The sequence below is a fragment of the Mus pahari genome, chromosome 3 (assembly GCF_900095145.1).
Source record: "Mus pahari chromosome 3, PAHARI_EIJ_v1.1, whole genome shotgun sequence".
Classification (NCBI taxonomy): domain Eukaryota; kingdom Metazoa; phylum Chordata; class Mammalia; order Rodentia; family Muridae; genus Mus; species Mus pahari.
Window position 1 is genome coordinate 69,232,596 of NC_034592.1, and position 24,146 is coordinate 69,256,741.

The window sequence follows — 24,146 nt, forward strand, 5'->3', positions numbered from 1 at the left end:
GGAAAAAAGGCAAATAGCGGGAAGGGAGGGTGAGGAGAGGCTAGCATAGGGTATATTCATAGTACTCGATACACTTAAGAAACATCATTGTGCAACCCATTGCTTTGTACACTGAAATTTACCAAGAAAATAAAAGTTCTTAGGGTAAATAAAAATTTGCTAGAAAGATAAGAATCTTCATTTGTAAGCCAGTGATCTTCAATTTTTATTGCATTGAACTTTACAATTTTTACTTCATCAGGTTGCTTTAAATAATATGCATTTGCCTGTAAATGTATGAGCCAATTTCGGTTAAGTCGGTCTTTTCATCTTCTGTTTCTGTTTCATCCTTACATGTCTTATTCTTTCTAATTTTACTTATTTCTCTTTTTTATTAATTTCAATCTATTTATGTCTGCCTATGTATATATTTTTGATACCTAGTCTCTTTCTTCAGCATGTAATCAGAAAATTTTAACCTGATCAGAAGTTTGTCTGTGCTTGGATTTCTTCTGTGTTTTTCTTTCTTTCTTTTTTTCTTTTTCTTTTTTCCTGGCTTTTGTTGCCCAGTTCAGACCTTCTGCTCTGTTCACCCCAGCCCTCAGGCTCACAGGGGAGAGGCAGTTTTCCCACACCCAAATTGGTGGGTTTTGTGCCTGGCTTTTTGATCTGGCTCCTGTGTCGGACCTTACTCCAGCTCTAAGCTTGGATCTGTCATGTTTGGATTCTGTGCCTAACACATTGGATACCAAATGTAAAAGTATGGCTTTCCTACAAGGCCCTTGCTCTGAACAATGACACGAAAGACCTGTTATAGTTACAAAAAGCTTCAGGCACTAAGCTAGGAAGATTATGATCTATCTTAACCCAACTATGCTGGCCTGACCTGTTTCCCAGCCTATATTGTTTGGAGTTGGTCTGGTGCTGCTATGTATTCAAATACTAAATACTGGCCCCCAGGATCTGGTTGCTTCCTTAGAGGAGATACTCTAGTACACCAAGTGATGCTATATAACCTTGATCCCCAAGTTAATTGGTCAGTAGAAGGCCTGTGATTGGGTGGTAGATGGGTTTTCGGTTACCTGGCTGGGGGTTGCAAGAAGAGAGGAGAAGAAGAAAGAACATGAAGAGATGAGGCTGCCACCGTGAGAGGAGATGGACCAGGAGATGATCAGGAGAAACCATGAGTAACAAGGGACATATGGCTGGGATGTAAGTTAGAATAGCCCAACACCTGCCCAATCTAGGATCGTAGCATATTAATAAAATACCTGGATTGTGTGTCTTTTATAATTATTTTTACATACTTTCCAGCCATGTGTCCCATTACCTGCCATCCTGGTCTTACCCTGGCTTCCTTCATCTGTGTCCTTATGTTTCATAGTAGTGACAATGCCAAGTCCAGACTGAACCCAGAAAATAGCATAGGAATACAGTGCACAAAAGCATCCCTCAACACTTACCTCTTTATGATGTATCTCTAATTCCAGTGGAATAAAACATTCCTAATACCCAAATCCATACAGTTCCTATATTTCAAATGCCCTACTCTGAGGTTGGTGATCAATGCCAAGACCCTTATCTGGTAAAGAAGGCATGTGCTACAGAATCTGCAACATTGCTGACCCCACGAACTTCAGGCAAGAAAGCTCCACATAGACAAGAATCCTAAACAAATTTTTTAGGAAGATGCTTCAAGAGTGGTACTGTAGTATATCAGTCTCCTCACTGATGTTTGAGGACATGGAAACAGAAAACTGGATGCATTTATTGTTCAATGCAACACATTGAAACCACATTAGTGTGTACAGTTTTGGGTTTCCTGTCCTAATAGTCACAGAACTCAAGTGTCAGGAAAGTAACACACGCAGGTCATGACTTTTTTTCTTTCTTTCTTTTCTTTTTTTTTTTTTGAGACAGGGTTTCTCTGTGTAGCCCTGGCTGTCCTGGAACTCACTTTGTAGACCAGGCTGGCCTCAAGCTCAGAAATCCGCCTGCCTCTGCCTCCCGAGTGCTGGGATTAAAGGCGTGCGCCACCACGCCCGGCCAGGTCATGACTTTTTAGAAATGATCGGATACTAAAATATTTGCTAAAATGGAGCATTTATAACTTTTACCAGGACATTGCTGACATTATTGTCATTTTAAATACCGTTGTCCTAGATCTACTTTCTCATAAGCTTTTTTTTTTTTTTTTTTATCCAAAGAAGGTTCTTGCAAATCAGAGACTGTTTATTGAAAAAGACCCAGGTCCAAGTCACATATTCAGCTTCAGTTAACAGGACTCAGTGGTAACAAGCTATAAAACATGGGGGTACATTATAATTTGGTTTTTGTGGTTAGAGACTAGAAGTCTTGGCCCTACAGTAAAAGTCTGGTAAAGGAATATGCATTTACTTACTTTAGGATAAAGCCACTGTTTAAGATACACTTCAGATACTGGTTTGTTTGTTTGTTTGTTTCCAGACAGGGTTTCACTATGTAGCCCTGGCACTCCTGTAACTCACTCTGTAGACCAGGTTGCCCTGGAATTCACAGAGATCCCCTTGCCCCTGCCTCCCATTGGGATTAAAGGCCTGTGCTACCACTGTCCAGCCAAGAGCTACTGTCCAGAGCAGCTCTGAGAACACAGGGATAGAATGTTTGTAAATACCTGTTATTTTACTTTATATGAACATTTTTATATTCTTGACCACAGTCACTCTCCACTACTGAGCAACCAGCCTGTTGTCTCCATCAAGATGGAAACACTGGGAGGGACAACCTTAAGAATGGGAAGGGCAAGGAGGAAAAAAAAAAAAGGCAGCTCAAATGTTCTGCCAGCTTTAAAAGGGTGAAGAGTGCTGTCCAACCAGATGAGACAGGTTATGTGTAGAACTTCCCTCAGGCACTCCAAATACAAAACACTCCAGTTTGTTAAAACTGGGGCCCTTCAGTGTAGCTCTGTCCTTTAATCAGTTCCGACAGCTGATCTTGATAATGTCATAAGCCACCTAAGATTTCAATCTGGCAGCTGAGACTTCCAATCAGACATAGCCTACCCTGTCCCCATCAACTCCCATCGACCATCTATCTCTGCTGACTCCAACCTTAAATACCAAGTTCTCCAGTCTTTCCTCTTGTTTTTAGCATCATGCATTTTGGCACTTCCCATTTTTTGTTATTTGATTTTGTTTTATCACAAATGTCTCAAATGTGTCCATCTCTTTTCCCTGCCTCCCCGTCTCCAACCTGTCTTTCATGCTGATAGCAAAGTGATCCTCACAAAAGAAAAAAAAAAAAAAAAAAAAAAAAGCATGGTTGGTAGGTATCTCTCTCCCAACCAACCTCCAGAATGGTCTTTAGTGTAGATTTCTGCTTGCTTATATAGCATCCAAGGTTGCTGGAGCTGCCACCTGTGAGATGCTGGAACAGCGCCCTACACAGTAAGCACAAGTGTCTGCTAGTTATTTTTAAACAGTTTAATAGTCTGCACCCATTTCACTGTAGAAAAGGATAAGCCCTCTGGCAACTGCTTTCCCAACTTAAACTTTCCCAATACATTGTGCTTCTCTCTCTCTCTCTCTCTCTCTCTCTCTCTCTCTCTCTCTCTCTCTCTCTCATACACACACACACACACACACACGTTCAGTTTTTTTTTTTTTGACGACCTGGTAACTACTATTTCTGTGTGAATTTTTATTTTGTACAGACTACCTTCCCCAGTGTCTTTCACAGACCTTACTTAATTTCGTCCAACTCTGAGTAAGCTCTCTAAATACCTGTACTGCTTCTTCAGTCGCAACCACCACTGTGGACTTTATTTTGCTTATATATTTATTGCCTTGCCCTAACAGGTAGTATTTGGAACGAAGGGATTCTATTTTACTTATTCTAAGCCCCTGATTAAAACGCACAGAGAACCCCTAGTTCAGTATTTGTTAAGTAAGACTTTTATTTGTTTGATTGTTTGTTTGTTTTGACACAGGGTCTTTCTCTATAGCTCTGGCTGTCCTAGAACTCCCTATGTAGAACAAGTTGGCCTCAAACTTACTAATACTTTCCTGCCTCTACCTCCTCAGTGATAAAATTAAAGGTGTGAGTCACCATATCTAGCAAGACATTATAAAACAAAACAAATAAAAAACTCCAAACACATGAAAAGTATAGGTTACAAATAGAAAAGATGTAATTAGGAATAATTTATGATGAAGAAAGAAATCCTCATTCAAGCAGAAAAAGGAAAGTCTGGAGAATATCAGATTATCTTGTAAGTGGGCCAAGGGACAACAGAGAGTATTCCCTTAAAGAAACCTGACTTTTGAACCAAGGTTGTCTGATTGCTTTACAAGGAAATTATTGTGCCACCTTTTTCTACCTCGGTGTCAAGTGGAAGGCATTTTATTCCACTCTGTACATTTTCCTGCTGCCTCGGTGAAGATTAAGGGCCTGAAACTCTTTCCTGTTAATCTCTGCCTGTCTAAACTCCTGGGCACCAGCATCACCTTGCAGAGCTCTTGCCGGGTAGCCACAGGGCCCAGTCCTCCACTCGCCCCTCCCTGCGGTCACGTGCGCGAGGATGCGAACGCGGGCTCGCCATCCTCCTGCCGGCCCGCTCCCCCTCCTCCTGCCGAGGCTGTGCACCGCAGACAGCGCGAGGGGGAGCGAGCGAGCGGGCGCGGCCGGGTTCCGCAGCCCTGGCGCCCGCCGCCTCCCGCAGCCCCGCAATATGCCTCCGTGGCTCCCTGGCTCTTCGCCATGGCGAGGCTCTGCCGGCGCGTCCCCTGCGCCCTGCTCCTCGGCCTGGCCGCGGTGCTGCTGAAGGCGCGGCTGGTCCCCGCGGCCGCTAGAGCGGAACTCAGCCGCTCTGACCTCAGCCTCATCCAGCAGCAGCAGCAGCAGCAGCTGCAAGAGCAAAAGCAGCGGGAGGAGGCAGAGGAGGAGAGGCCGGAGGTGCCTGGGGCATCCTCTACTTTGGTGGCTCCAGGTACGTCTCGATAGCCCAGCCCTGCTTTACTTCTGTACCAGCGATCTGGCTTCCCGAGATTCTTAGCTCCTTCCTCGTCTCCGCTTAGTCTATCTTTGCTGGTCTCACTCCCTTCCCTCCACGTCTTCCCAGGTTGCCCGTTCGGCCTTTGGCTCTTTGCTCGGTTGGGAAATCTTCCCCGCAGAGCACTGCAGTGGGCTTCAGAATGGTCGGGGGCTGGGGGTGGGGTGGGGGTGGACGGTAAGGATGGTCAAGATGGGTGCCTGTTTCCACTATTCTACTAATCTTATTTTCCCTCTTCTTTCTACACACACACACACACACACACACACACACACACACACACACACACACGCTCTCAAATCCCTTTAGCATTCTCTATCCTCTCCTAGATACTGAGCAAACCGTCTTGCCATGTACACCCACACAGCTTTTGCACTGTTTCTCCCTGCCTGCTGTATTTAAATTTAGAACCGGGGAAGTGGGGGGGGGGTTAGGGGGAGGGATCTCTATTTCTTTATATTTTTCTTCTTACCCCAGGAAAGATCCAAGGCGGCTTGCAAAAACAGGGGGAAAAAAATGCGTTTGCTACAATAAGATGAAAGAAAAAAAAAAAAAAAGAAACAGGAGTTTGTAGTTGAAGGGATGTGGTAGACAGGTGATGCTTGGGTAGCATAACCAGCCCCTCCCCCTGAGGGGAATCTCCTTGTAGTGGAACTTAAATGAGCCATCTCTTGACTCATTCGGTAGGGCTGATGAGATGCGGGTGTAGTATATATGACCATCACAGTTCTCTATTTTCTGTTTCCCCCTCCCTCAGGTAAAGCTCTCCGGGGAGCAGAGAGGTGGGTTAACCGTTTAAATAGCTTTTACCCAGCCTACAACCCACTTAGTTACCGTCTACATTGTAAATTCTGTCTGGGCTTTGGGGAAAAAAAAAGGGGGATTTAAAACAAAACAAAACACAACAGCAACAACAACAACAACAACAACAACCCCCCACCAATTTTCTGGGTAGTGGGGCTGAGGTTTCACAAACCCCAGATGAGTGAGTGTTATAACACTGATATTTTTGTTTTAAAATCTGCCTAGTAACATTATAGAAGATGCTAAAAATGAAATTCTGTAGAGTGGAATCGGCGACTTAGATTGTCTTGCTTGCTCATCATCGGAGAGCAGTTCGGAGGCATGCCAGCTGTGATTCATGACACAGCCCGGATGATTTAATTTCTTGGAGTGCTTTGAGCATGGGATGAAATCACCAAAGTGCACAGGGGAAGGCATGCATTTCTGACACCCCCCCTTAAACCGATTAATAGCACTCAAAGGTGGTTAAAATGGAAAGGTACGCAGTTCTTTGGTTCTTGCTGGATTTTTTAGTACCCGAAAGCGTTAGTGCTGTGGAGTGCATGAGGCTTATGTTAAAGCTGGAGATTGTGTTTTCATAACAAGAGTGACTTCTTGCATGATCAGTGTAATGAGAGAGTGTGGGTCAGTTTCATGGTTTCTGATATTTTTGTCTTACAGGAGCGAAATGGGTTTGATTACCATGGCATTGTGTCCTCATGGGCATTATGAATAATTGCAATAATTTGAAACTTTTGTATTTAGAATGAAAGCGAAACCATGTCTTCGCTGTATTTGTGAGGGATGTTTGGAAAAGGATACTTACTTGGGAAACCGTCCATCCCTGCTTGATTTAGGTAAAGGATTTGCTGTCCAGCAGTTCACACTAAGGTCTGAGGAGCAGCTTGACTGTTGTGTCTTTCTCAAACACTCTAAACCCCCGCCCGGAGGCACACCAGAACAACTGAGTAGATTGTGGCCAGCTATTGGGATGGCGTGTCAAACAGTGATGCAGCCCATACACCGATGAAGTTAAGATGCCCCCTGAACTCACCAAAGTGCACAGGGGAAGGCACGCATTTTGTGATCTCCAGAGTGAGCTGGTCTTACTTCAACCTTTGTTTCTTTCCCAGATAGACATTTTTATAAAATCCCTGGCCCCTCTGGTTTCTATCTCCTGCAGCTCTTGCCTTGATGGCTCTCTTCATGGAAACCACAAAGTCCAAAAGCTTCTTTCATTTGCAATGGGTTCAGGTGCCAGACTTTTGCACTTCCTGCTTTCTCTGTAGGAGTTCTGAAGCTTAAGTGGCTAGGGATGTGCAGCCTCTGATGCCCTGGTTTATCCCCACCCCCCCACCTCTCACCAGCTATCCTCAGCTCATGTCTTTTAAAAGAACTTATTTATTTATGTGTTTGTTTTTGTGAACATATGTATGGGCGTGCCGGTGTAGGTGACACAGAACTCGTGTTATGAGGAGGTGAGGGGACAACTTGCAGGAGCTGGTTCTCCAAACACATGGTCCCTGGGAACTGAGCTCAGGTCATCAGGCTTGGTGACAATCCCTTCCTCTGCTGAGCCATGCCACAGGCCCTCCTCAGTAAGCCTACTAGAGCATAAACTTTGTTGTGGTCACTGCTGTCCTTCTGTCACCTAGAAGAGCATTTGGCATGTCTAGACACTCATCTGTTTATTGGATGAGTGAGTGCAGAGGTGGATGATCACCTTGCATCAGGGAACACTCATTTCCCAAGTGTTTGCTAAAGAGTTAACATCTTGTAAAGTTCTTTGTTGGAATTTGTGTAAAAATAAATGTTATATGAGAAGATTTGTAAGTACAGACGATAAAATGTGTAATCTTAGATCTTTAATGTTAGCTAGTTTCAGTGTTTGCTCTAGGCTGTCCTTACAAAGCTAATTGATACTGAAATTGAGGCAATTCCAAGGATTTGTCAACAAGATTCCTATCCTAAGTATACTTATAATCCTCTTGTGACCTAGGTTGGTATTAATGTGTTACACCTTTAAATAGTTGTGACTGAGCCTGATTTACCCTCTGCCTCTGTGTGGCAGGTACCACACCTTGGACATGAAAGGTGAAAACTGAATTTTTTTTCCTCAGGCAAAATTTAGATAACTAAAACCCACTGAGTGATGTCTTAGCAAAGACATTGACCATCAGCCTTTGTTGTTATTCTCTGAACTTCACTCTTCTGAAAATCTCCCTGTGTTGTTGAGAAATAAGGAAGGTTAAAAAAGTAAAAGGAATGCATTACTTCAAAATATCAGGCTTTTAAAAAGTATGGCTCTACTTCTCATTATCTTATGGAATATCGTCTTCAGAGAGTGATAAGAAAAGAAAGACCAAGTTTGGGATCTGCCATGTCCCTTCGTTCCCTCGAGCATATGCAGAAGTTCTGATTTCCCCATCTGTGCCCAGTGTTTGCTAGAAATAGCTATGTGAGGGACTAGCAAAGAATTAATTTGGGAGGTGGTGGCAGCTGAAACAGCCATATCATATTCACTCTGATGGCCCATTAGGTAGAAGACACGTGGAGCTGGAGGCAAGGGGAGTGGAGAAAATAATGAGCGGTATTAAATTCCCCATGAGAAGCACGGAGGCGGGGCTCTGCCTCTTCACAAACGTCCTTGCACACAGAGTGCTGGAAAGCATAAGTTTTATGGTCTGAAAATTTTTAATCATATATTTTGGTGATATATACTTTTTGAAAAATAATCTCTCTCTCTCTCTATCTCTATCTCTATCTCTATGACAGCATGATAGATTGTACCAGTCACTTAATTTCAAAATTCTGCCAATATTGCTTCCCCCACACATCTAACCATGACTAATACACAGATCTTCCTTTTCAGTTCTTTTTTGCAGGGACAGGTACACATATGTAAATGTCCACTTCGCCACACTCTTTTGATAGATAGCTCTTTGCATCTAACCAGTAGACATGTGATGTCTGTATCATGGTGGGAAGTTTTCCATCGTCTCCTTTCTAAGTTACCCTGTTCTGCGTCAAGAGTTCTGTGCTGTTTTGATTGTTTTCATTCTCAATTAAGTATTCATTTTACAGAACTTCAAGTACAGATCACCCTATCACTTCATCTTTTGTATTGAGCTCCTTTAGCTTTAAAATATCTTTTTTTTTTTTTTTTTTTGGTTTTTCGAGACAGGGTTTCTCTGTATAGCCCTGGCTGTCCTGGAACTCACTTTGTAGACCAGGCTGGCCTCGAACTCAGAAATCCGCCTGCCTCTGCCTCCCGAGTGCTGGGATTAAAGGCGTGCGCCACCACCGCCCGGCTTAAAATATATCTTTATTGATTTTATTAACTTTCTAGTACATTAGTAGTTTACTTCTCTTCAGTGATGAGTAGTATTCCATTTTGAGAATTGAGAGTTTGGCTTATTGCTTCATTAGTTATGATTATTTAGGATGTCTCTGGTGACTGACGCTGCTACATCCTTAAGTCTTTGGATGAATATGATTTTTAATGTATCTTTCCTAAACGCGTAGGACTGGAATGGCTGGGTCCAATGGTATACTTTAATATTTGGATATTATCCAGTATTCTGTGTGGCTGAGGTCTATCTCATGTAATCTAGTGACTGTTAAATTACCGAATTACTCACACTTTTCCTTTAACTTGACTTGAAATTACTTTTGTATGAATAATGACCAGTACCTACCTAAAGTACTCTGATATTCTGATACACATAATGAGATAGTTAACTCTAGCCAAGCAAGGGAACATGTCCATCTTCACCTTTGTAGTCACTAAAAATGTACTCTTAGCAAGATTCCAACATATAATACACCATTGTAGCTTTCTTCGCATCTGCTACATCTGATCTGCTTTGTCCCCTCGTGCCTCTCTCTCTGTGTCTCTCTGTCTCTCTCTCTCCCTCCTTCCCTCCCCCCTCCCTCTCTCACTCCCCCTCCCTCACTCCCCCCTCTCCCCCTCTTTCTCTCTTTCTTTCTTTCTTTCTTTCTTTCTTTCTTTCTTTCTTTCTTTCTTTCTTTCTTTCTTTCTTTCTTTCTTTCTTTCTTTCTTTCTTCTTGGTTTTTCCAGATAAGGTTTCTCTGCGTTACCCTAGCTGTCCTGGAACTCGTGCCTTTCTTTGATCTCTAGTAGTCATCATTTTCTTTCCTACTTATATCTCCCATCTGTAAACACATGTCTGTTTCCTTGTAATCGAGGGATCTGAAACACCAGCAGGAAGAGTAAGACCAGAGATGGTTTCATTCAGAAGTACTCACGCTGCAAAGGCCACAGTCCCAGATGGGTGATTCTGATTTCCTTCCAGGATTTTAATAACCAAAGGGGACGTTTAGTGGCTGCTGATTGCAGGTTGAGAAACAAATGCCACAGTGTTGAGTTTGAGGGCAGTTAGTTTTGCCATGCTCTTTAATATGACTCATCACCAATTTTTTTTTTTTTCCTGAGACAAAACTCTTCCCTCAAGAGTACAAATATTGAACTTGACCCTCTTTCAGTGTTCTGTCTTGCTGGGTCAGCCACAGTACTATTGTTCACTTGCTTGGCCTAGTGTACCTGTTAGTTTTCCTCTGTTCAAATTGCCTTAGCTAGACAATGAGCACAGTGTCTCTCATCTACAATCTACAATACATCTCATCTACGTCTACAATCTACTATAATAGTACACGTGTTTGGGAACACTTACCTAGAAGATGCTAAAACTATGAAAGCCCCCGCATTTAAGTGTTTGGGAGAAACATAAGCTAGGCGAACAGTTTCTATTTGGGGCTGGATGGTGGTAATGCATGCTTTTAATCCCAGCATTCTGGAAGCTGAGACAGAAGGATCTCTGTGAGTTTGAGGACAGCCTGGTCTACAAAGGGCTACACAGGGAGACCTTGTTTCAAAAACAAAACAAAACAAAAACAACGAAAAACAAAAACAACAAAACAAAACAAAACAAAAAAAGCCCAAATCAAAATAAAAGATTCTATTTCGGGATGCCTTTTGAACTGGCCTTTAGTGACCATATCATCTAGATGTCCAAGGCAATAGATCTCTGTGCACGTTAAATGCTTTTTATGGCTGCCCATATTTTTATTAGGCTGCATTCTTAAATCTGCTTGATGGTGCTTGAGAACATAAGCACATTCACTTGGGCATAAAATGGGTGAGGGGTTCCCAATGCTCTTTCATGGAGAGCAGGGGTTGAGAAGTGGCAGTCACTTTCTGTCCTTTCCAGTATGTCAAACTCACCGCAGTACCTAATGAAGCAAAGCCGGCCTCCGGCCTCAGTAATGTGTGATGCCTGTCTCTCAGCATCTTGAGTCCATGAAGCCATTCTTTATGTTAAGGTTTTACATTTTACACGGATCTGAAATTAACTTCATTTAAAAATGGCATTTCAGTTTCTTTTTAACATTCCGGCCACCACTCCCCACAGTAAATTTCTGGGTTTTACAGACCTTGAGGAGATCATTTAAAATTTAAATAAAATCTTGTCAGTAGCAAGGTCTATTGTACTTCAATTTTAGAAAATTGAATTTAAAAATTCAATTAAATTTAGAAATTTTAGTAAAAAATGTTGTTTGCAAACCATATATTTATTTAATTTTTCCTTTTAAAAAACTATATCTCTTTATATAGCTCAGGCTGGCTTTGGATTTATGATTTTTCTGCTTCAGTCTCTCGAGTGATGGGATTATGGGCATGCGCCACTACCCTTGGCTTAATAGACACATCTTAAATTCATTTGTTCTGCTGAAATTTAGAGTGCTTACTGGGTCAAGCTAATTATCATTCCTGTCTGTGGATCAGAAAGCTAGAGATCACTTGGCCAGCTGGGAGCCTCTAGCCATGTAGCCTATATAGAGCCTATAGGCTTCATCTCAGGGCTCAGGGTCTGAAGGCCTGGCTTGTATCTGAGGTACCTGCTCTAGGTGAAGGGTGAAGTTGTCCACGCTTCTGCCTTTTACCGCACTATTCCAACAGAAAGGTCTGTTCCTATGCTTCTTGGTCCTTTTGTTTTGTAATTAGGGATGTGACAGCAACAAATCAGAGGGCTAAATAGACCTCTGATTATTAATTAGATATAATAGATTATTATATAATTAGATATAATAGACTATTACATAACAAGCTCTAATAGATTATTAATTAGATATGCTAGAAAATTTATTTTCCCTACTGTGCTGATTGTACTCTGAAGCTGACCAGAGAGTGCAGATGCGCTGGATGTTGTGACACATGCTACTTCTGCCTGCTCCCTTGTTTCTTGGGAAACAGTCCAAATTAAATTATCCGAATGTGGCTCAGTATGGTTAGATGGGTTATATTTCTTCAAAATCATGAACACACACTCAGTTTCTGTCATATTTGCACTAATAGGATTGGTTTGTAAATGTCTGGGTGATCAAGGCAGTGTTGGCAGGGTCACTAAATGGGTAGTACCTATTGACTGTAAACGTGAAATAGACAGAGACCACGTAAAGGAAGAAATAGCATCAAAAATAGCAAGCATAGTCAGCAACTTAAATAAGTAAAGAAACTGTATATGGGCTAATGCATTCTAAAGCACTGTTGTGAAATGAAAATATGACTAATTAAATATGTGTCCCTGAAGTAAAAATATGTTTACTTATTTTTATTTAGAGGAATGTGTGTTTCCAAGGTTATATATACATTTAAAGACAACTTTGCTCCCTAAATTAAGTACTACACAAATTATATTTTATCCTCTGCTTTTTAAATTTTTAAAATTAATTAATTAGTTAGTTTGTTTGTTGAGACATGGTTTCTCGGTGTAACCCTGGCTGTCCTGAGACTGACTCTGTAGAGCAGGCTGGCCTTTACCTCCTAAGTGTTAGAATTAAAGGCCTTGTCACCTTGCTTGGTCTTCTGTTTTTTTGTTTGTTTTCAGACAGGGTCTCACTACGTAGTGCTGTCTAGCCTGGAACTCACTATGTAGATCTGGATGGTCTCACATTCTCTGAGAGTCACCTTCTTCAGCTCCTCAGAGTTGGGATTAAAGCCATGTACTACTATACCCGGCCCCAAATTATATTTTATAATATATTTATGCTGTTGGATTCTGGAAGTTTAGTAGAAAAGCTACGGTTTATATAACTTTTCCTTCTCCTCCTCCTCCCTCCCTTTCAATTCCTTCCTTCTTTCACTTCATGTTCCAAAGGCTGGAGCATTCCAGGCAAGTGTGTCAACTACACGAGTCTTTATTTAGTTTAGTTAGAGATAGGTTACCCCTAAGTTGTGGTGGCCGACCCTGAACTTGCAACCTTCCTGTTTTAGCCTCCCGTGTAGCTGGGATTATAGGGATAAACTAGTATGTCTGGCTCAGTGTTTCTTTGTATTAATTGGAGTCCCACTTTTGTTATAATTATATGTGGGAAAACTACAGTAATGTATGAAATAAATAATCTCTTTAAATTTAGTTTAAGTGAAGCAACATAACAACTTTAAAATAACTAAAATGTCTGAGACATTTCTCCTGTAGCTTGTATCTGGGTCTGGGTCTGGGTCTTAAAAGTGTTCTGGGAATCAGGGCCCCTGGGACTAGGATGGAAATGTCTTAAGAGATTTTTCTGGAGATGTTTGAAAAGTGACTAATATGAACTGAGACGGGTCCTTCAAAGAAATTGTATCACCTGGTGTGTACCATAGCCAATAAGACAGTAAAAATAATTAGTGATAATCTAATTTAATTCTTAGCAAATATGAGAGAGTGAGTTTTTACTGTTATTTAAAACATTCATTAACATTTGGTTCAAGTTTACGAATCAAAAGAAAGTGGGTTTTTAAATTGTTTCTGTACTATAGCGTCTCACGTAGGGAAGAGGGTCTTGCGACTCAAGAAACTTGTCCAGTGAGGGAAGAGAACATCGGGAAGTCACAGAGAGGTCATTCGATGCTCTGTGACCGCCTAGTGATTTAAAGTGGCCCCAAGTGGAAAAGTACCCTCCATGATGAATCCTTTCTTCTTGTGTATGCGAAGGATTCCACGGCCCTCTTATAGGCATTGTCACCTCAACTCACTCTCTGTTTTGGTTTGTTTTGCCTCTGTGCGCTTTATCCTGCATTGGTTCTAGGGAGCCAGTAAAGTGTTTGGGGGGCTCTCGAGAACCTTAAGCAGGAGCATCAGCTGACTGGTGTTCAGTGCCTAAGAGAATTTCAAGGAAATTCCTAGTACTCCAAAGGTTAGGAACCACCCCATCTGGCATCAGTGGGAGGGGAGGCCCTTGGTCCTGTGAAGGCTTGATGCCCCAGTATAGGGGGTGAGGTGGGAGTGGGTGAGTGGGTGGAGGAGCACCCTCAGAGAAGCAGGGGAGGAGGGATGGGATGAGAGGTTTGTAGAGGGGAAACCTGGAAGGGGGATAGCATCTGAAATGTAAATGAATAGAATGATTAATAATAATGAAAAGAAAAAAAGAAAGGAAACCTGCCCTGGTTAAACATTTCCAAATGGAAACATTTCACTTGGAATACAACAAAGGCATCATTCAGACTCAAATGATATTTTATGCTTTCTCAACGTGTGAATTTTTCTATTAATTTTGCAGAAGTATTGGGTCCAATGTGAATGCTTGATAGAAATATAAGCAATCCCTCCAGAAGGCTTAAAAACATCAATTTCTTAAGACATAGCCCCGTGACCAGTTCTTTCAGAGTTGTTTTTTCAATTCTGTTTAAACAATGGCTGCCAATATATATTGCCCTTGTGATAAATCATAAGACTTTGAATTGGTTTATGTATAGACTGTGCTCTGCAGTAAGCTGTTAGAGGCCCCTTACACTCTGTCACTTGGCTAGTGACAGAAGGACAGTCACTGAGACTGACCGAATGACCTTAATGTAGGCTGTGGTGATGGCTCTGGTCTTCAGGTCCTGACAGACCCGAGTCTCAGCTTCCAACAGTGTGAGCAAATCAGGGCTAGTCCTAGCCATTAGACATTCCCATAGAAGGCTTCTATGAAACTTAATACTTAAACTTATTAAGCTTTGGTCTTTAAACAATTTGCAGGTCAGGGCACAAAGATTTAAATCTGTGATTTAACCAGCGCTTTTTGCTGCAAGCAGTGCACCAGGCTTTGGAACTAAATTCAGCGGAGCATATTTTTCTTACTTTTTACATTCACGCCTTTTCAGCTTTCAGGAATAACTAATGGATTTGGAAAAGCTAATGCTGTGAGGAGCGGAGGCGTTGTGATGGCTGCCTCTGTTCTGAGGACTGTATTTATCTTGTAGAAGTTACTGAAAGTCCAAATAGGGAAATGCGAAGATCAACAATGGTGTGTTGAGACCCCGTCTAACTACAGCTTCAGAGAATGTGGGGAGCAGACACAAAGGTCACAAGGATGGAGGTGTCCCTGAAAAATCCTGGAGCTTGTGGCCATTTCGCTCCCAGTGATTCCTGCACATAAGGAGTGCAGGGACTGTGCGGGTCCAGCATGCATCTGGTGGCTCAGAGGCAGGTTTGACAACGGCAGAGGAAAATGTCTGGGCTCAGTTTCTCCCCTTTCTTCTCCCATCAGCACTTCTTAGCAGAAATGCTGAAAATCTGTAACTCTTCATCAATTTGCTATTTAATGATTAAATGGAAAAACTGCATTTACATATTAATATTACCGTGAAAGGCAGTTGGGTATTGTAATATGTGCTTTTTTTTTTTTTTTGGTTTTTTGAGACACGGTTTCTCTGTATAGCCCTGGCTGTCCTGGAACTCACTCTGTAGACCAGGCTGGCCTCGAACGCTGAAATCCGCCTGCCTCTGCCTCCCAAGTGCTGGGATCAAAGGCGTGCGCCACCATGCCCAGCTCGTAATATGTGCTTATTAAGTATGTTTATATTCATTAACAAAAATCTGTATTTTCTACTTTATTTACTTTTTTTTTTTTTGGCTCTCAGTTTTTCTCTCATGAGGTAACTTCATCTACTGCAGTGTCCTTAAATGCTATATATGATGTCTATAAATGCTTAAATGTCCTTAAGTCCTTCTATGCTAAGATTCCCTGAGCTCTGCATGTGGCAATACAACAGGTATTTCTGCTTCATTATGTCTAAGACTGGAGCTTAGGTTTCCCACCACAGCATGCACAATCAATATCTCCCTCAGACTCCTTAAACAAGCAGGCAAACAGACAAATACCATGTGAAAGCTGGCTTGGAGGCCCGTGTCTGTAATTACAGCATTTGGGAAGTAGGGGCAGGAGGAAGATGAATTTGAGGATAGCCTGGGCTACATGAGGTCCCAAAAACAAACAGAAAAAATCCCAACCAACCAACCAACCAACCAGTCCAGCCTCCAAACCCAAGATCTAAACTGGTATTCAAGATCAAACCCAGAGCCTTAGTGTACTCTACACTGAGCATGCCCAGGCCTAAATGGTTTTATTTTGAAACAAAGTTACTGAGTTGCTACTGTTTGCCAAATACCATGCGTGATACCTGTCTCGTGGCTGTGACAAAATCCATAACAGAAACACTGTAAGGATGGAAGAGCTTGTTCTGGTCCCCAGTTCCTGGTGACCTTGCATGCAGCATAGCCTGTTCATGTTTCTTCAAACCAGGAAGCAGAGAGGATGGGCTAGAAGCAGGGTGAAGCTCAAATGAGAAAATTGACGTTTCCCCTTTCCAAAATGACTCCAGCTTCTGTCAAGTTGACATGAAACTAGCCAACACACTAACATATGGCAGACATCTTTCTCTGCTGTTAAAAGCTTCAGAGCATGATAGCTTTGATCACAGGTTGTATTCTTAGCATTGGTCCTCTGCATAACCTAACAGAATCAGATAGTGTCTTGATGTCTGTTAATTCCTCCCTCTCTTGTCTCTCTGTGCCATGCACCAGCCTGCTGACCCTCATAAAAACACTCCGCTTGCCTTCTTTCTCTGTCAGCAGCCCCAGACCTCATTGCTTATTATTGAATGCAAATTTATGTAAAGTACTGTTTTCTGCATAGTGATGCCTCTTTCTGCTGAATGAGACATCTCTTAAGACCCACAAAGCCTGAGGAATTTTATTCATGAAGTTTGTTTGGTTTCAGGTTAGGCTTCAGATATGTTCACACAAGAGGCCACAGAGCTGGAAATTTCTAGTGCTGAATAAAAGATTTCAAACTGACTGTAAGGTGTACACATTGATGATATGTATAATTTTATCCAATTATTCATTTAAGAGTACCTGGGGTCTGGGTGCTCAAACATGACATGAGCTCTGTTATTATGAGCCTCACAGTTTAGAAGGGAAGAAAAAGGTTGTATAGTTTTTCTTTTAGCACTTAAGGCTCCCTGATAAAGCAGTTTCTACGTTTTGAAAAAAATCCATTACGTTCTGTAAATGTTCCAGGCTGGGGGAGCTGAGACATGAGGCAGGTGGCTTCCTGGAGAAACATATGGGCAGCTTATGGCTGTTCTCTCTCAGGCTGGGGCCCAGGATTCTCAGGGCACACCTATAGTATGTTGTCCTTTTGGGCTTTCAGGAGCCAAGGGGAAGGTTATTCCACATCACCTCAGTGACAGGGAGAACTGTTATTTATAGCTGTGATTCAGTTATTAATTGGCACAGTGAAAAAACATCGTCCTAACCCTGTAAGACCTCTATTTCTATCGTTCCATCAATCATCTTACCCAGAACCAGAAGTCATCATGGAGTCTGGGGTTCTCAGTCACAGTGGTCTTTCTTTTGCAAAGTTTGTAATAAAGGTCGTGTTTCAAAACTTACCCACTGAAAAGTTAACTGGATACTGACAGAAGCTAATTATTTTCAGAATGCAAACTCAGATGTGTACAATTTTCAAATGGCCCAGCAGAGCAGGGCTAGCCAGTGTGTGTGTGTGTGTGTGTGTGTGTGTGTGTGTGTGTGTGTGTTTATTTGCTCAGCTGCTCCATCTGTATATATCGGGTATATATACATATCATATATATTGGGTCTCCCTATGTCTCTGTCTTGTAATTCAAACAACTTTGTGCCATGCATCTTCCTGGCTTCTTTCATAAAGAGTATAATTTCTAATCTAAGGATGAAATTTCACGGTATTGCTACTATGTTAGTTCCCATCAGCTCCTTACTTGCCCTGCCAATAATTGTTTATAATAAATACTTGTAAATATGAGGAAACATTGAAACAACGTGGTGGATATTCACATACACTATAGCACGATAGAGATAGAGCATATGTTAAAATGTCACCATATTTACTTATCTCTTACCGACTATCTTTACACACACACACACACACACACACACACACACACACACACACACTGGCTAGCCCTGCTCTGCTGGGCCATTTGAAAATTGTACACATCTGAGTTTGCATTCTGAAAATAATTAGCTTCTGTCAGTATCCAGTTAACTTTTCAGTGGGTAAGTTTTGAAACACGACCTTTATTACAAACTTTGCAAAAGAAAGACGAATATAAAAGTCAGTGAAGAAAAAAAAAACACAACAGATGACTCTTACAGGTGAGTCATACAGGTTGGGTGTGTGGCGGATTCTTAAGATTCTGCTTGCTTGTCACATTATATCCATAGCACATTTATACCCTCATGCCCACCCAGTATGGTAAGCCAGGAATAGGCAGTCTTCTTTAGTATACTTTAAGGCAGTATTCTGGTTTTATTACTCTCTGCCTTGCTTCCTGCTTGTTTTCTTGTTTGGTCACCATTTCACAAGTCTCAGGTGATTTCCCCCTGCCCTGTGTATAACTTTCATGGTGGATGTATACACATCTGCACTGTTCTTTTCTTCCCCCTCCTTCCATGTCCGTGATGAAGTTGGTGATGTCAGCCTTGGTCCTTACCTGCTGTCAGGTATTCTGTGAGCAGAAAGGAGGAAGGTCATATTTCGTGTCAATTAAGGTCTGGTTGGATGACTTCCATCCTTGCGGGTTTCTTTTGTAAATCACCTGATTGGATTCCTCATGGGGATGAATTCCCATCAGCAAATCTCGCCTGGATTGGTATAGCTGTTGGCTAAAAAGTCATAACTATTTCTATATTATTTTCCACATGGTCTTTATGCCAGGCAGATTTAAAAGCTGTTGATGTTCTTTTCCCTTCAGCCTTATCCTGCTTCTTTCTCATTCCTGATTCCAGTAGAGGCCCATCATCCTGCCTTCATTTCATTTGCTGACTCACAATTAACTCAAAAAAATTACTCAGAGACTCTACTGGATGAGTCTGTATCTGATGATACGTTGTTTAAATTAGTCTCCCTTCCCAGGGTTCCATTTTTTCCTTCTCTAAAGCTTGTGAGTTTCTTTAGATAGTAAATATATTTATTCACTGATTTTATATCTCACAATGTCCAATGTTAAGTGACTGAGAAATACGCTGAGTGGGATTTATTGGTAATTGTCTGTCTGCTCGTTAGTGTGAGGCTCTGGACTGTATCTCCTTGGTCTTCTGCTATACGAGAAGCACACCAATGGCTCCAAAGTGCTTTTTAATTAATAGGGTTTATTTCAGATTTACAAGGTCGGGGCAAATGCTGATGGCATTATGGTGAACTGGGGGATGCGGAGTTCACTGGCCCTGTGATAAGCCTTGAGACTGAGGACTGTCAGTTTCACTGATGGAAGTAGCTCCAAGTGCCATTCCCAAACCAAGAGCCCTTCTTGAGGAAGGTTCTTTCCCTGTTCTACATTTTTGTTTCTTTTTGCTTCTTCTTTGTAAAAAAATCCTATTAACACTTACTTTGTCGCCTTTTGGTCCAGGCTGTGACCTCATGCACCCTCCTTCCTGCTTCTTCCTTTTCTCGCCTCCACCTTTCCTCGCCCTACAAGATTAATTTAGATGTCCTTAGAAGTCTTCTAAACAAAAACCTTCGCATTCCCCCCCCCCCCCAACTCTTCTTAAAATACTGCTCAAGAGTCTCAAACTCATAAGACACATTTCTAAATATACACCGAAAACTAGTATACTAATTTGTCCTAAATAATCACCAAATGCCAGGTTTATACTTTGTGTCATACAGGCGTAACAAAGTTATGCTGTTTTTTGAATACTTTATAGAACAGTAACTAACTCTTCAACAATGTAGGGCTTTAAGGTGGGGTAGGAATGAAAGGGGCAGATGTGAGCTTTTAAGAACTTTGAGCACAGGAAGAGATGAGATCTCTCTCCACTTGGGGTATGGTGAGGCTGGGCTCCGCTAATGTCAGCACCAACCTCACCCAGGCTCTGCACACTTGCACAAGCTTCTGTGTTTGATGGAGCTGGCTGAGAAATCGTTCAGGCATATGTGATTTGGTGCTTGAAACATGCGTGTTGGTGCTAGGACATAGGTAGGCACAGGGAATCCAATTCTTATGATGTCTTACGTTTTTAAGGTGAATTAAGTAAAGAGCCAGAGATATGGATAATGACAGCTATTGGCAGAATTGTAGTAGTGGTGATATGCACCTAGGACTCAGTGGACACTCATCCAAGAATTACTGAGACTGGTGTTTGTTTGTTTGTTTGAAGAGAGTTCATGCTGTAGCCCGTACAGGCTAACCATGAGTGCATGGCAGTGCCCCTCCCCCGCAGCCTGGCACTGTAGGAACAAACCCTCATGCTTGCCATTATATATACATACTAAGGATGCCTTTTAGGAAATTAAATATTGTAGAAATATGATTGTTTTATCTTACCGATTTTTATTCTATAACATTCTGTTAGCAAAAGTTGAATGAACTGAAAAGGAAGTGTCTTATGTGATACTAGATTTTTTTTTTGTGGTTTTATTTTTCCATTCTAAAAGTGCATGTATGTTACAAAGTATTTTACAGAATGGAATTATTTCTGTTTTTCTTTAAAAAAAAAATTAGAAACAGCATTGTCTTTGAAACATGAGCTAAAGCAAGCAAGGAAACTATATTGAAAAGCAAAAAAATTAGTGAGGAATTCGCCCATGAGCCTGGTTTTCAGTATTCCACTGGTTCCTTTTGTTTTGCTGAGAGGATAAATTGGCTTGCAAGAAAGGACTGTATCAAACAATAGTAGCTTCTGCCTTTTTTTCTTTTCTTTTCTTTTCCTTTCTTTTTTTTTTCTTTTTTTTCTGTTCAGGAAATCTTAGCTTCAGCTAATGGTATTCTCAGCATACAAATAAGCCAATTAAAGATCCCCTGGCCCTTTAGAAAACTTACTGAAAGAGACCGTGTTTTAAATAAAACAAAAACAAAAACAAAAACAAAAACAAAAACAAAAAAAACCCCACAGTGTTCTACAGCCTGCCTTTGTCTCTCTGGATTTGGGATTGTTGCAGTAGTAGTAGTCCACGAAAATGTGTGTCTTGAAGCACTGTCTTTAGAAGGGAATTCTGCTGGAAAGCAAATGAATTTTTTCCCCCTCCAATACTTAACCTCAAAGGAGTAGTAAATTATGTTTCTCTCTAGTAATGCAGGCAGTGCTCACAACAGAGAGGGGCATTAGCATCCTAATGGAGGCAGCTGATTGATTCCTATATTGATTACATCAAGAGCACTGTGTTCTGTAAAATTTAAGGCTGATTCAATCCTAACATTGGTATGGCAAGTACATCTAAATAATTATATATATGTGTGTGTGTGTATGTGTGTGTGTACACACACACACATACACGCATACACACACACACACACACACAATTTACAAGCAAAGCAATATGCTTAGGCACTTTCCTTGAAATGAAAACTTACATATTAAAAGAGTTCAGAAATTACTTTCCATTCAATCTATGTCTGTGAGTAGGAAGAAAAAGAGAGCCATGGGTTATTATGGCCACATAGGATTTGTTTATTAAACATTATTCTTTATGATATGGGTTTTGAAATTAAAGGAATACATCCGATGTAAGTTTAGAAGGTTGGAAGGACAAAACCAAACAGGGGCATCAGCATTTAGGAATAATTTTTGGTCCGTTTCGGTTACAAGTGAGGCTAAGTGACTCAGCTATGTTTTGTGTCTCTTGCATACATTGACCATCATGACGGGTTCTCCTACTTCTGCTTTCATTTAAAATGTTTTCTCTTAACTACGGCAGATTTCAGACCTGTAATCTGTAGACAATGGACATCCCTGAACTCACCACTGGGATCCACCAAATCTTTGCTTTGTGCTGTATTTGGGTTACATTCCTCTGTCTCTTTTAAGAAATAAAATTTAAACATGGAATTAAGCTCCATTCTTACTTAATTTTCTCCCTCCCCAGAACTCATCACCATTATGAAACTGGTGTCATTTTCTGTTTGAAGAATGAAATACATACATGTTATGTGCATCCTTCTGAAGTCTGATTTTTTTTATTCAGCATCATATTTGGTAGAGCTCCCTCACTGATACATTCATATCTCATTACTTCATTTGAATAACTGTATGGTATTCCTTTATAAATAAATCATTCTGATGGACAATACAGATTTTGTTTTTCGGGTTCAATCATGCTGGATGCCTTTTATTATTCTTTTGCAGTTTACTTGATTCACATTTATTAATTAGTATATTCTTGCTTAATAATCCCTTACATAATGTCATATAACAATGTCCTTCAAGAGGCCCCTTGGTCTTGTAAACTTTATATGACCCAGCACAGGGGAAGGCCAGGGCCAAGTAGTGGGAGTGGGTGGGTAGGGGAGCAGGGGCGGGGGTGGGGTATAGGGAACTTTCGGGCTAGCATTTGAAATGTAAATAAAGAAAATAATAATAAATAAATAATGAAAGCTAATAGCAAAAAAAAAAAAGTCCTTCAAAAAACCCCTATCAAGCCTGTATTTAATCTTACAAAATTTTCCGTTCATACTTAGTAAGTTTTAGCCAATCCAGAACTTATTTTGTGTAGGTCATGGCATAGAAATAGGTGAAATGACTTAAACTTTTAAGCATCTTTCAACCTTTGTATACTGTATCTTGAGCCCCGAAAAACACTGGAAAGTCAAGAAGTATCCTTTTAATTCTTCAGAACTCAGTGATTTCTACCTGGCACGTCATCATTTTTTTATTTAAATATAGTTCTATTTTAAATTATTTATGAAGTAATTATTGCTTTGGAAGCCTTCAACATGAACATGATCTGTGAGGCAAACGATTTCATATCATATATCACATTAGTGTAAGGGAATGCAAGGCTCAGCTCAAGAGAATGCTAGTAAAATCATTTATTAATGAAAGAATGCTACATGCAGTATCTGTTGAGACCTGAAGCAGGATGATTTCTGGTAAATGAAGAGGCTACCATTTCATACCCGAAAATCGTGTAAGACTCCAGATGTGCTTATTTGCTGATGTGCAGTGCGATGCTGACCCCACACAGCCAGTTAAGCAGTTTCTTACCAGTTGAGGAACAGACTTTAAAGCATTCTACTTCCCCCTTGAGAAGGAGGTTTCTGGGATTAGATATCAACAGGCAGGTGGATGTATGATGTGAACAGCAGAAGCCGCTGTCTCAGGTTGACGCGCCTGGGGTAGTCAGTGGCATAGTCAGGGTGGGTCTGTTCCTGACTTACTGATGCTCGGCTCTCTTGCTAGTGCACATAGGGGGCTGATAACCAAGCCTCAGACAGAGGGCTGAGGTTCTAAACTCATAGAACTGGCATATTGATTAATGTTCAAAGCTTATTTTTGTCTCTCCCTATTACCATGGTTACAGAACATTCTGTTTTAGTAGTGTGAAGATTTCTTTCATGTAGCATGATTTGTTTCCAGAAATGACTGATGCATACAGCCAACTATTGTATATTTTCTTTAGAGAAACTATTATTCAGATTTGGGGGTAGTAAAAGTCAGTATTCCTGATTCTGGGTAAATTTGTGTCTATATAGCTTTTGGCCTAGCTTGAGTTGAGGGAATTATATTTAGGTTCATATAGTGTTAGCTATTAGCTATTATATCATTTAATATTTCAAGTGTTTCTGCTAAAATACAAATAAGATTTTTCTTTCTTATTTATTTGTTTGTTTTGGTTTGTTTTGTTTTTTGTGACAGGATCTCTCTACCTAGTTCTGACTGTCCTGCAACTGTCACTATGAGATCTGCCTGCCTCTGCCTACCAAGCGCTAGAATTAAAGGCTTGTGCCTCCACCACATAGCTTAAAATAAGATCTTTATAAAACCAGGGAATACTGTCTTCACTACTCTGTAGCAAGAAGGTGAACAATTTCTTTGTCATGTTAAAATTGGAAATCATGTCTAAAGTGTTTGTGGTACTTCCAATGTCCTAATGCATGAGGTGCTTGGAGCACTTCCCGGTGTTGTCATTCTTACTTAGCCAACGTTTATTGGCTGAATAAATCTTGACTTCAAATTAGACTTTTTCTGTCCATTTCATCCCAGATCAATTCAAAGAATGTTTAAACGAACAACTTACTTTATTTGCTCAACAAAAGTAACAAAAG

The 24,146-nt window shown here is 41.0% G+C and overlaps 1 protein-coding gene across 1 annotated transcript in view; it reads left to right on the forward strand.

The window, feature by feature from the left end:
• The first annotated feature begins 4,585 nt into the window (after window positions 1-4,585).
• Window positions 4,586-24,146, forward strand: part of Fam171b (family with sequence similarity 171 member B) — a 56,365-nt gene continuing 36,804 nt past the window's right edge. The window contains exon 1 of the mRNA XM_021192830.2: window positions 4,586-4,945. Within this exon, the coding sequence (XP_021048489.1) occupies window positions 4,717-4,945 (229 nt within the window). The 5' untranslated portion in view covers window positions 4,586-4,716. The remainder of the gene's footprint in view (window positions 4,946-24,146) is intronic.